At 31.1% G+C, this 11,639-nt stretch overlaps 1 protein-coding gene across 1 annotated transcript; it reads left to right on the top strand.

Annotated features, from left to right (window-relative positions):
- The first annotated feature begins 241 nt into the window (after positions 1 to 241).
- Positions 242 to 6,960, top strand: LOC127086097 (phosphatidylinositol/phosphatidylcholine transfer protein SFH13). Its single transcript, XM_051026790.1, has 15 exons — positions 242 to 471; positions 852 to 954; positions 1,053 to 1,359; positions 1,531 to 1,630; positions 1,769 to 2,035; positions 2,286 to 2,363; positions 2,447 to 2,551; positions 2,641 to 2,690; positions 2,783 to 2,882; positions 3,232 to 3,327; positions 3,432 to 3,545; positions 3,668 to 3,821; positions 3,960 to 4,345; positions 4,420 to 4,494; positions 6,477 to 6,960. Exons 2-15 carry the CDS (start codon positions 948 to 950, stop codon positions 6,495 to 6,497), a joined length of 1,860 nt encoding a protein of 619 aa, XP_050882747.1. The 5' UTR covers positions 242 to 471; positions 852 to 947; the 3' UTR covers positions 6,498 to 6,960.
- The last annotated feature ends 4,679 nt before the right edge of the window (positions 6,961 to 11,639 follow it).

Here is an 11,639-nt window from a genome sequence, read left to right as displayed (position 1 = left end):
ATTATTATTATTATTATTATTATTATTATTATTTCTATTCTAATAGTAAACGCTGAAAAATATCTTTTCCAAAAATAATCAAGCACTTTTAAATAGTAGTAATAAAAACTAATTTAATGCGTTTTAAATTATTATTTTTGAATAAATAAATAAATGCAAGCATGGATCTAAAACCAATATATTAAATAATAGTTAATTAATTATAGTTATAACATAAAGTTCCTCTCTCTTCTTCTTCGTATTCATTTCATAATAACGCATTTTTTCATTTTCATTTTCATTATAAAAACTTCATATTTTTTTCTCTTAAGCTCAAAAAATTAAAATTAAATTAGAAAAATTAAAAATAAAATCTCTACGTTTTCAATTTTCGAAGTTCGTTTCTTTGCTTGGGAATGCTAACTGGTTCATACGACAATCTTCATCGAGTTTCGAAAACTCTCAAACGACAAGTCGTTTTTCGAATCTGAGGTTTTGCTTCGTTTTCTCTATCTTTCTGCGTAGTTTTGGTTTTACGCATTCGATTTGATTTTGAGATTCAGCTCAAGTAATGTAGATTTGTCGCTATGTTCTTGCACTTTACCAATTCAATTACTGAGTTTTTTTTTTTTATACTTTTTTTTTTAATTTTTAATTTTAAGAATTCTTGTAGCATTAGTTTTGATTGATTAGTTTTGATAATGATGATGAAGTTGCTATAGTATTTGGATTATTTTGTTGTATTAGTTACTGTTTTCTTTTAATTGAGTTTGCTTGAATTAATTAATTAATTAATTTGTTTGTTTGTGATATACTAGTATTTTGCTGTGAATTTTTATTTATTTATTAATTTATTTGTTTGAATTTTGTAGAATTTGGAGGAGTGATTTATGAAGGAGTTTGCTATGAATTTGATTTCCTGATTCAAAAATTAGGTTAAACATTCTTTGGTTTTCAGTTGGACTGAAATGTCAGGTACTGTGATTTTATGGTTTATAATGTGTGTTTTGAATTGTGATTGGTATGATTTTGTGTGTGAAGAATCTGATTTTGTAATTAAAATGTGTTGGAAGGATTTGAAGGGCAATGTAGTAATGATGAAATTAGGGAGAGGAGATCGGATGTTGAGAATTCGGAAGATGAGAGGCGGCAGTATTCTAAAATCGGAACATTCAAGAAGAAGGCGATGAATGCATCTTCTAAATTCACTCATTCACTTAAGAAGAGAGGGAAAAAGAAAATTGATTATAGGGTTCCGTCGGTGGCTATTGAGGATGTGAGAGATGCGAGAGAGGAGACTGCTGTGCTTGAATTGCGCCAAAGACTTGTTGAAAGGGGAAGTTTGCCTCCAAAGCATGACGATTATCATTCGTTGTTGAGGTACTTCTTCTTTATTTTTCTCCTCAAATTATATCGGCAAATGGATTTTGTAGCTTAGTTACCTTGATGAACTGTTTAGCTCTTTTGTTGTTGAAAGGGCATACTCACGAGTTCCGTGCATTTTATTCGCTCACAAAACATTGACTCTTTTTGTTTTCTATTTCCCGGTAGGTTTCTTAAAGCTAGGGATTTTAATATTGAGAACACAATTCAGATGTGGGAAGAAATGCTTGTGTGGCGAAAGGAATATGGAACTGATACAATTCTTGAGGTAATGATTCTAATTTATGACATAGCCATGAAAGGTATGGTTGATTTGGACCATAAGTGTAACAGAAGGACAATAGGATTTGCGTAAGACGCTTCATACATGCTTTATTTGCTTCTAATGCAATCATTATCCTTGAAGGATTTTGAATTTGAAGAGCTGGAAGGAGTATTGCAGTATTATCCTCAAGGTTACCATGGAGTCGATAAGGAAGGTAGGCCAGTTTACATTGAGAGGCTTGGGAAAGCTCATCCAAGCCGCTTGATGCGCATCACCACAATAGATCGATATTTGAGATACCATGTCCAGGAGTTCGAGAAGGCTCTGCATGAGAAATTTCCCGCATGTTCCATTGCAGCAAAGAGACAGATTTTTTCGACGACTACAATATTGGATGTACAAGGCTTGGTATGTTGGATTACACTGATACTGAAATCTGTTGATTATTCTGCGTGTCTGATAGTCTGTGTTCTTACTGATAGTAGATTGTTTATATGTTTTTGATTCTATGAAAATGGTATCTGCCTAAAAACCAATCCATTTAGTGACCAATGAGGGTGTTGTTTGGTGTTTCTCAATTTTAAGGATTTCCTTGTTTGCAAGTTATCGAAATGTTTTTCTGCCGAAATTTTAGCTGCCATTGAAATGTGTGATGCAGGGAATAAAGAATTTCTCACCTACTGCAACAAATCTCTTGTCTTCCATAGCTAAAATAGATAGCTGCTACTATCCTGAGGTTTTTATCCTGCCATTCTCAAAGTAACTTTTATTTTCCGCCTTTTTCATTTCTGTGTGATAATTCTCCATTTGTATTTACAGACATTACATCAAATGTACATTGTGAATGCTGGTACTGGCTTTAAGAAGATGCTTTGGCCTGCTGCACAGAAATTTCTTGATCCCAAAACTACTGCAAAGATACAGGTGAAGGATATAACTATCAACTAGTAATCTTTAACATGTTCGTTTCCTACAACACTGCTGATTCTTACATTCATTTCCATAATTTTCAGATTCTTGAATCTAAGTCTCTATATAAATTACAGGAAGTCATTGACTCTAGGTATGCCTCTGTGGCTTCACCATGCTGCATTGTAATTTCTATTTAACTTACTGATGTATTTGGTGTTTGGTGTGTGCAAATGAATTATGCAGTCAGTTGCCAGATTTTCTAGGTGGTTCATGTACATGTTCCCGCGATGGTGGATGTCTTAAGACTAACAAGGGTCCATGGAATGATCATAATATCATGAAGGTAAAGTTTCTCTGCTATCTCGCTTCTTAGCTCTTACTTGTGCATAGAAACAACAACAATCAAGCCTTATCCCACTAAGTGGGGTTGGCTACATGGACCAACTCCTGCCATAATGTTCTATTCAGGATCATGCTTCTATCAAATCGTTAATCTCGAGATCTTTTTTAATAACTTCTCCTATAGTTTTTCTAAGTCTTCCTTTGCCTCTAGCTGTTTGACTCTTCTCCATCTGATTTACTCTCTTTACGTGTGCATGCTTTTGAAAATATGCTTTTGAAAATATATATGGTTTAGAAGATGCCTTGTCAAACTAGCATTTGGAAAACTGATGAAAATATTTTGATTTTAGCTTGTACGTAATGCGGAGGGAACTTTTGTGAGGCAAATCACCAGGGCGTCCAATGAACAGCACAATTTTGACTCCTTTCAGTTACAATCACTGAAGGCAAGTTTCTGTCTCTTGGACATAAAAAAAACTTGGGATTTCACAAGTGTTTACTATTTTATGGTTGGTACACACGTTTTATTAACTTTTTCCTCATCCTCCAGGAGCGATGCAGTGGCTCGTCAACAGCAGAATCAGGGTCTGATTTTAATGATTACTCATCTCCTACCAGACAACGGAGCGGTAATTATCCTCGTTTAGCACCAGTTCGTGAAGAAGTGAGTTTCAAAATCTCCTCATACTTATTTAGAATCCTCATTGTCATCTTAACATTCTTCATGTACATTTTAAGTGACTGTCTTGAACTTTTAATCATACCTAATCACTCTGTCATATGCAGGTAAGGGCACCAGACGCCAATGGCTACTACAGCTGTGACGATAGTGCTCTATCGGCTCAGAATGTGATTGAAAGTGACCAACTTCATCTTACTCGAATGCAGTCCTTGCAAATTAATGATACCGGAAATGTTGCTTATAGGACAAATTCAGAAGGTATTGAACCAATTATATTTATAAGTTCCTTTCATATGTTCCATGTAGAATTCAAGTTGTGCATATACCTTGGTATATTTGGATGTGGAAGTTGAAAATATTGACAAGTATTTCAATATGATTACTTTTATTTTTCAGGTGCTTTGGTCAGCAATTTGTTAAGTGTTATCAAGGAAAAAATAGCTAAAGTAAATTTCTTATATGTGCCACAAGCGCTGGCATCCTTCATTGAAAGACTTGTTGGGTTCATCTTCAGCCTAAGATTTGAATTTTGGAGAACACCTAACATTGTTCACCCATCAAATTCCACGGATCGTGACATTAATAACCATTCAGAAGCTATTGAAGCAGCTACTGAAAGAGAGTGCATTCTTCCATGCGAACAACGTCTTCAGAGACTAGAAAAAGTATTCGACGAACTTAACAAGAAACCCGATGGCATGCCTTTGGAGAAGGAGAAAATGCTTATGGATTCCTTGGATAGAATAAAGTCCGTTGAGTTTGACCTTGAGAAGACAAAGAGGGTATTCATATATTCTTTCACCACTCGTCTATGTCTTTTGATTATAGTGTTCAAAATTGTGTGCATTTTCTGCAGGTACTACACGCCGCTGTGATGAAGCAGCTTGAAATTACTGATTTACTGGAGAATATGAAGCAGCCAAAGTTTCGAGTAAGTTGATCATTGTTTGATACTAGTGATTAACACCCGTGCAACGCACAGGAAAAAGTTATGCCATCTTACAAAATAGTTAGGTGATATAAGCTTCGAACTTAGAATAGTATAGATAGATATATGAAAGAAATTAAATATTAGATATGAAATAGTTAGACTATATATGTTTGTCTACAACATGCTTAATTTTTGAACCAATCTAACAAAAGTGATACAGAGACCAAAATAACTTTTTATTGCTTCTTGTCAATATGAAACATTACATTTTAACAATAAAAAAAATCACAATCTTGCATTGCATGTAATAAACTAATTCTTCATAAAATATGTCTTCTTCCTGAAAAAACTGAAAACAAAATATTAGCTCATATTTTCATTTAGCACTATAAATCTTTGATTATAATATTTGCTTCATAAAAATAATAAATTATCATACCAATGGATTGAAATTGCTCCGTTTGTAACAATATCAATTTACTTGTTTTGATGTTTTACCGTATTATAATTTTATCGTATTTGAGTCCCTCACAATTGTTCCTCACTCTCATAGGTTGAAAATTACTTTACTTGCATTAAAATAAACATTTGACCAAAGTCAATGCAATCCATATTCAACTAACATGGATTACATTTTATTGATTATCAAAGTGTTAAATCTTTTAAGAATCAAGTTTTTTTAATAAGGTTTAAATTAAGAAAAGTGACATCATCTCAAAACACAATAATAAGCTAAATAACATAATTTTGCAACATACACTTATTACATATCTGGTCTATTTGTCTTGTTACATTCAACATCATAAATCGTAACAAAACAGCATTGTACTTGGGCACATGTCAAACTTAAAACACCTTAAATTTACGCATATCAGTTTCACATTAAACATAGATTTCTTTTAGAACATAACTGGTACCACGTGGAATTCGTTTCATATTTGTTAAGAGTTCCACATCGGACAATATATGGCCTGAACATGAGTTTATAAATGGGGGTAATCCTCACTCTATCAATCGATTTTGTAAGGTTGAGTTAGGCTCAACCACATTTCAACATGGTATTAGAGCCTCGTTTAAGATCCGGTGGGCCACCTATTATGGTTTCCGCTAACATGAGTTTATAAATTGGGGTAATTCTCACTCTATCAACGGGTTTTGTAAGGTTGAGTTAGGCCCAACCACATTTCAACAATATTAAACATAGATTTCTTTTAGAACATGATTGGTACCCCATGGAATTCATGGATAGTTCCTTTAGAGTGACAAGGTGGAGTGACTGTAAGCATCAACTCGTCCTCCTTTATGAGTTTATTTTCTTTCACAAACTCATCCCAACCCTTGTCAATATATTGATCTTGATAATTACCTCCAACAGAGATGCAGAGGAAAAATATATTGACAATTGTTGGTATGAGTTTACGGTCACTCTGCCTCCTCAATGTTGTCAACCTGAAGCGTCCAATCAACCTGAAGTGTCCAATCACTCTGCCTCCTCAATGTTGTCACCCGGAAGCGTGCAATACGTAGAAACTTTCCATGAACTCGTAGTGGTACCAATTATTTTATTAGTATTAAACTTATATGTTTTTAACTGGGTAAGCTTAAGTTTGGCATTTGCTTAAGTACAATGTTATATTTTATGATGTTTAATGTTTGGCATTTGCTTAAGGACAATGTTGTCATCTTTTATGATGTTTAATGTATCAGGATTCAGGACAAATTACTCATATATGTAATGAGTATATGTTCTAATATAATTGTATTTAGGTTACTAATGTAATAATTTCACTTTTCTTAATTTCATCCTTTTAAAAAATTCTGATTTTTATCATAATCTAATTTAACCCTTTTAAATGTGAACTTCAAAAGTACAAACTTTTTTGAATGCTGTAATTAATCTTTTAACTGCATATGATCACAATCTCATAAATTGCTAATGTAATGTTTTTTTTTATACTTATGCTATAGTATTATTCTTGCAGCAAAGAAGGCTATTATGTTGAATCATGGTTTTCAGTTACAGAAATCCTCAAAATGTCAGATACACAGTTGAAACTCGACCGTCGATCCTCGAATGTTGATCCGACCCAACCCAACTAAGCATGAGTTGAGGGAGTAGACAATGCAAGCCTAATGGGTTGCTAACAGAGCATACATACATACTAAAGAGATTCACGAGAATTTGGTATAGTACACAGCTCACTTTGTTTCATATATATTACTAATAAATAATGAATAATATATAATGTAGATTTCTTCTTATATGCTTTTCCCCCTCAATTTTCAAAGTAAATAAGGGACAAAATTTGTACTGTAATATGTTATATTCAGTATTATACAGTGTAGAGAATAGAAAGATAACAGAAAAATTTACACTGCTGAAAATTTGAAAAAAATTCATGTGTATTAATCTGAAGTTTTGTTCAAAACATTTGGCACACATGGAATATAATATTAATTAACTTATATCTTTTCTTGACAATGAAATTTCTTGTCACATTCCAATGTCCAATATAGTGGCTTTGCCTACTTTTCACATAAGTGGATTACCTAATTCTAGCACTAATTTGTAATTTTCTTATTGTCTTGTTAAACTTAAATTCAATTTTACCACACTATTTTGAAAAGAAAGTTGAATTAAAGTGGTATTATTATTAATGAAAGTTGAGTTAAAGTGGTATTAATGATTATTTTCTAATATTTGAAGTAAATTTGAGTTTGGTCCATTGAAATTACTATGAATTTTATAACTATATATATATTAAGAGTTTAAAATAGGTCTATTTATGCATTCAAGATTATTGTTGTTATTAATTACATTTTTGCTTAAAAAACATTTAAAGTTTCATTTCTTAAAATATTTGTTCATTTTAAACTTCTAATAATGAGATAAAAGATTTGTGAATAAATGAGATAGAGAGAAGCAAAATCAATAGCTAGAGAAGAAAAGCACTTTTAAACACAACAAAAATAGTATTCTGACATTTTCAAGGTTTTTTAAAATGCTAAAATGTGAGTACGTAGTTTTTGAACACTTCAAAAGTTTTGTCGCAATTGCTTCAATATTATTCAACTATTTACTTCCATCCTTTGACTTTTTTTTTTGCTAATTGTATTTTCAAAAGTGATTTGACATTATCCAGCTTTGAATCAATTTTTTTAAAATAATATTTTCAAACTCCAATTAGTTTTTCAAAAATATTTCTCTATCATTAATTTTATCAAAATCTAAGTCAAACTACTGATGTATTGATTGAATGTCAAATAATAAATTTTTTTCTTGACTCAATATAAGTAAATAATTCAACAACGGTGTTGTTCTATTATAAATATATGTGTGAAGGGTATACCATCGTTTGTTTTAAATTAAAAAAAATATGTATTATGAGTTTTTTTAATAATTGTGAAAATCTTTTCAAATTTATTTATTTAAAAAAATATATATTTCAAAAATATTCTTTTATAAAAAACTATTCAAAATAATTTGCATAAAAGATACAAAAACGTCTTATAATTTGAAACGAAGATAATAATAATTAAAAATATAATTTTACTTCAGTATAAAGCAAAATAAACACATGTGACATGCATATAAATCAGATCTACAATATCTTAATTTATTGAAGATTATGGGAATATCTAAATCAAAACAAAAGGTTTTATACAATAACAACGGTAATTATGTAACCCACACAAAGGGAGACAACAAAAGTTTTGTACAATAACAACTGTAATTATGTAACACAGAGTGAGATGACCAACACCTATTGCAGGGATGACAATTATATCTATCTATATAGTGGGTATTCACAAAATTATCCATAACGGATAAAGATAAAAATCCATAAAAATTGGTACGAGTACAGATAATTATCCACTATAATAAGCAGAATAAATGTGAATATACGGTATCTAACTACATGGTCTGTCCCATATCTGCATAATATATATTTATATATTTTTATTTTCATTATTATATATACACGTTAATATAATAATTTTATTAAATATATCATATTAAATATCTATTTAATATAATATAAATGTTTTGTTTATTTCTTAACTCAACAATAACATCCTCAAATATTTAAATATTGTTAAAAAATTAAAATGTAATGATAATTTATAATCGATCGATCATTTTTTATTAGAAATGCTGTTAAAAAAATGTGGATATGGATACTTAGATACCCATAGGATACGAGTATAGTACAAACATTGATGTTTATGCGGATATAACTCAAGTACAAAGATTTTTTTAAACTGTTGTTGGTTTGGGGAAGTGTACTATAGTATCTAACCAAATCCTGCTTATTTCCATCCCTAACATGTTGATTTGTGTTTTCCCTCAAATTAGTTATGAGCGAGTGAATGTTTAGAGGAACGACTTGAACAATTTTCTCTTCAGTTGTCGTCTTCCCTTTCTTAAAAGCCTAAGTCATCATACCGAAAAGACCACTTTTCTAGTTTGGAGGATCCGTCTCATTCCTTTTGCCCTCTTCATCATCTCATTATTCTTTTTAACAGATAAGAGATATATTATTATTGTAAAAAAAAAAGGAAACTCAGATTAAAAATATAGATTAAATATAACTTATATACGTTAACAAAAGACATCACTTACCCAAAAAAAACCATGAGCGAAGGAAAGTCTCCCTCATACCTTAACAAATCCTTCACACTAAAGGTAGGAATTTCTCCAAGAGATTAACCCCATCTTTCTCGGCCCCGTTATGCTTATCAAAATTATAATCATTAAGGGATAGAGGTGCGCTCGTCCAGTAGATGTGAAATCGACAGGTGTCATCCTTATTAAAAATAACCTTAGGGCAATTAACATCACCCTAATTTTTGATGAATTTGTCTTTCCAATTCTTATAGTTAGACAAGTAAGGGGTAAGAAAGACCCTTCCAAGAATTGCATACAGAAACCCAAACCCCGTTATTTACCCCTTGATTTCATATAAAGAAAAAAAGATTCCCACAATAGGGATAATGTCAAGACCTCTGCAAATAATTTCAAAACCACAAACAAAGAGCCAACTATTAAGATGAAATTGGAAAGGATCAACATTTATAGCCTTCAATAGCTCTGCTTGAAAACAATGAAGGGTACGCCAACTCCAATGCGTCTACCCATTTAGGTTATCAGATGCACACCTTTTCACCATCCAAATAAGGCTTTAGCACTACGTCGGTCTCGTTTCCCGTATTGGATACATTCGACCCAATCCGAAAGTTTGTACCTAATCTTTGTCATTATAGAGGGGAACAATACTTGTCACTTTATCACAGAAAGTGATGATTTCTGAAGTGGTGACAACCATAACCAACCTCGTTGATTATGGAGAAGAAGACATTAAATCAATACTACTATCACTAGATAAACTATTGTAGCCACTCAACATTTATATTTCCACAAACCTCCAATCTACCTTACCATCACTCTGTTTCAAGTTGTTCAAACAACAAATCCATAACTCACACATCTCAGAATTTGTTTTTGGTTCAACCATTTTTCTTGAAGAATCACACTTCTTAGTAAATCCAACGCCTAGATAAGTAAAAAGGGAAAAAAAATAAGATGATAAATTGAAAAAGATTTGAGTGTAAGAGGAGAAAAAAAGATAACAAGTGTTCTTTCTTCATTGAGTTTGAAGGAGACAAATCAGTGTAATAAAAAGAAAGAAGAAAACCTAAAACTTTATAAATAGAGGTTATAGAGAAAAATATGTTCGATAGGGTCTGGAATTTCATTAAATGTTATTTATTCTAAACCCTGAAACCCTAGTCATATAGGTCATAAGTTCCTAGGATCATAATCATTATCCTGATTTAAAGTGAAAGATAAAAATTCGTATTATCCCAATAGAAAAACACGATAAGGATTGAAATCGGCTAGAAGAAAAGGACAAATCACTTTTCCTCTATACGCCTCCTGTTTTGAAGACAATGTACTGGTATGCCTATATAAACCTCCATATGCCTCGTTTCCTTATAAGTCAAAACACATCACCCTTACATGCCTCTTGCTTGAGGGTGTGTGTACATGTATGACTGATTTTCTTATAAGTCAAAACACTTCGTCCATACATGCCTCGTGTTTGGGAGATTCTATACTAATTTGTTTATACCGACCTCTACACTACATGCATAGAGCCTAGAGAGGACTTAGAGGAATAAAGTTAAGAGAACCACAAACTTCCCCTTTTGGAAGAGGTGGAGAGTTTGCCCAATTTCGTGATCAGGTTAAGTTAGGGGTCAGATACTAGTTTGACGTCAAGGAATCATACTCCTTAAATAATCAAATCTCTTGGTCGGATTAAGTTAAGAGCATAATACAAGAGCGGAGTCAATAAATAATCCATTGTTGTAAATAAATGTTTGGTATATAGATAGGCAACAATATTAATAACCTTTGTTCATTAAACTTAAACAAAGAAACATCAATAAATGTTCTATAAACTCAAATGAAAGGATAATAGTAGTATGCGTGTACATTTTTTTATTACAAAATTCATATACAATTTATTTTAAAATAATTCAAATAAAAATTTACAAGTAATTATTTAAGAAGTTAGAATTCAATAAATAATCTATAAAAGAAATATATACTCATTCATAATTGACATTGAATTAAAACTTAAATTATTTATAAAAAAATTAGCCTTTTCATTTTTGAATCTTGTCTTGCTCATTTTAATATAATTGAAAACTTGTGAAATTGAAAAAGAGAGTGGGAAAAGGAAACAGAGTTGCAGGTAGTTCTGTTTATTTTTGCGCGTTTTCTGTGTTGTCGTGTGTGTGCTGTCCTACATTAACTTATTATAGATCCTCTCTGTCATTTATTTTATTTAATTCCAAATGTTCACATATAAAATTTTCAAAAAAAATTCAAAACTTGTCTAAATCATGAGGATAAAATGCCTATAACTCATTAATTTATTATATTTTCTCAAAATATAGACAATAAATCAAATTAAATATTTAAAAAAAAAAGTTTAGAATACACTTATAAATAATATTAAGGTGAAATAAATAATTTCTTTTTTAAATATTTTATTATTTTAAATTAATTTAAATATTATATATTCCACAAAATTTAAAAGAATATTACAATTGTATTCTAGCTGTTTCAACATCTA

Source organism: Lathyrus oleraceus, chromosome 5, assembly GCF_024323335.1.
Source record: "Lathyrus oleraceus cultivar Zhongwan6 chromosome 5, CAAS_Psat_ZW6_1.0, whole genome shotgun sequence".
Classification (NCBI taxonomy): domain Eukaryota; kingdom Viridiplantae; phylum Streptophyta; class Magnoliopsida; order Fabales; family Fabaceae; genus Lathyrus; species Lathyrus oleraceus.
This window is presented reverse-complemented; position numbering and strand designations above follow the sequence as displayed.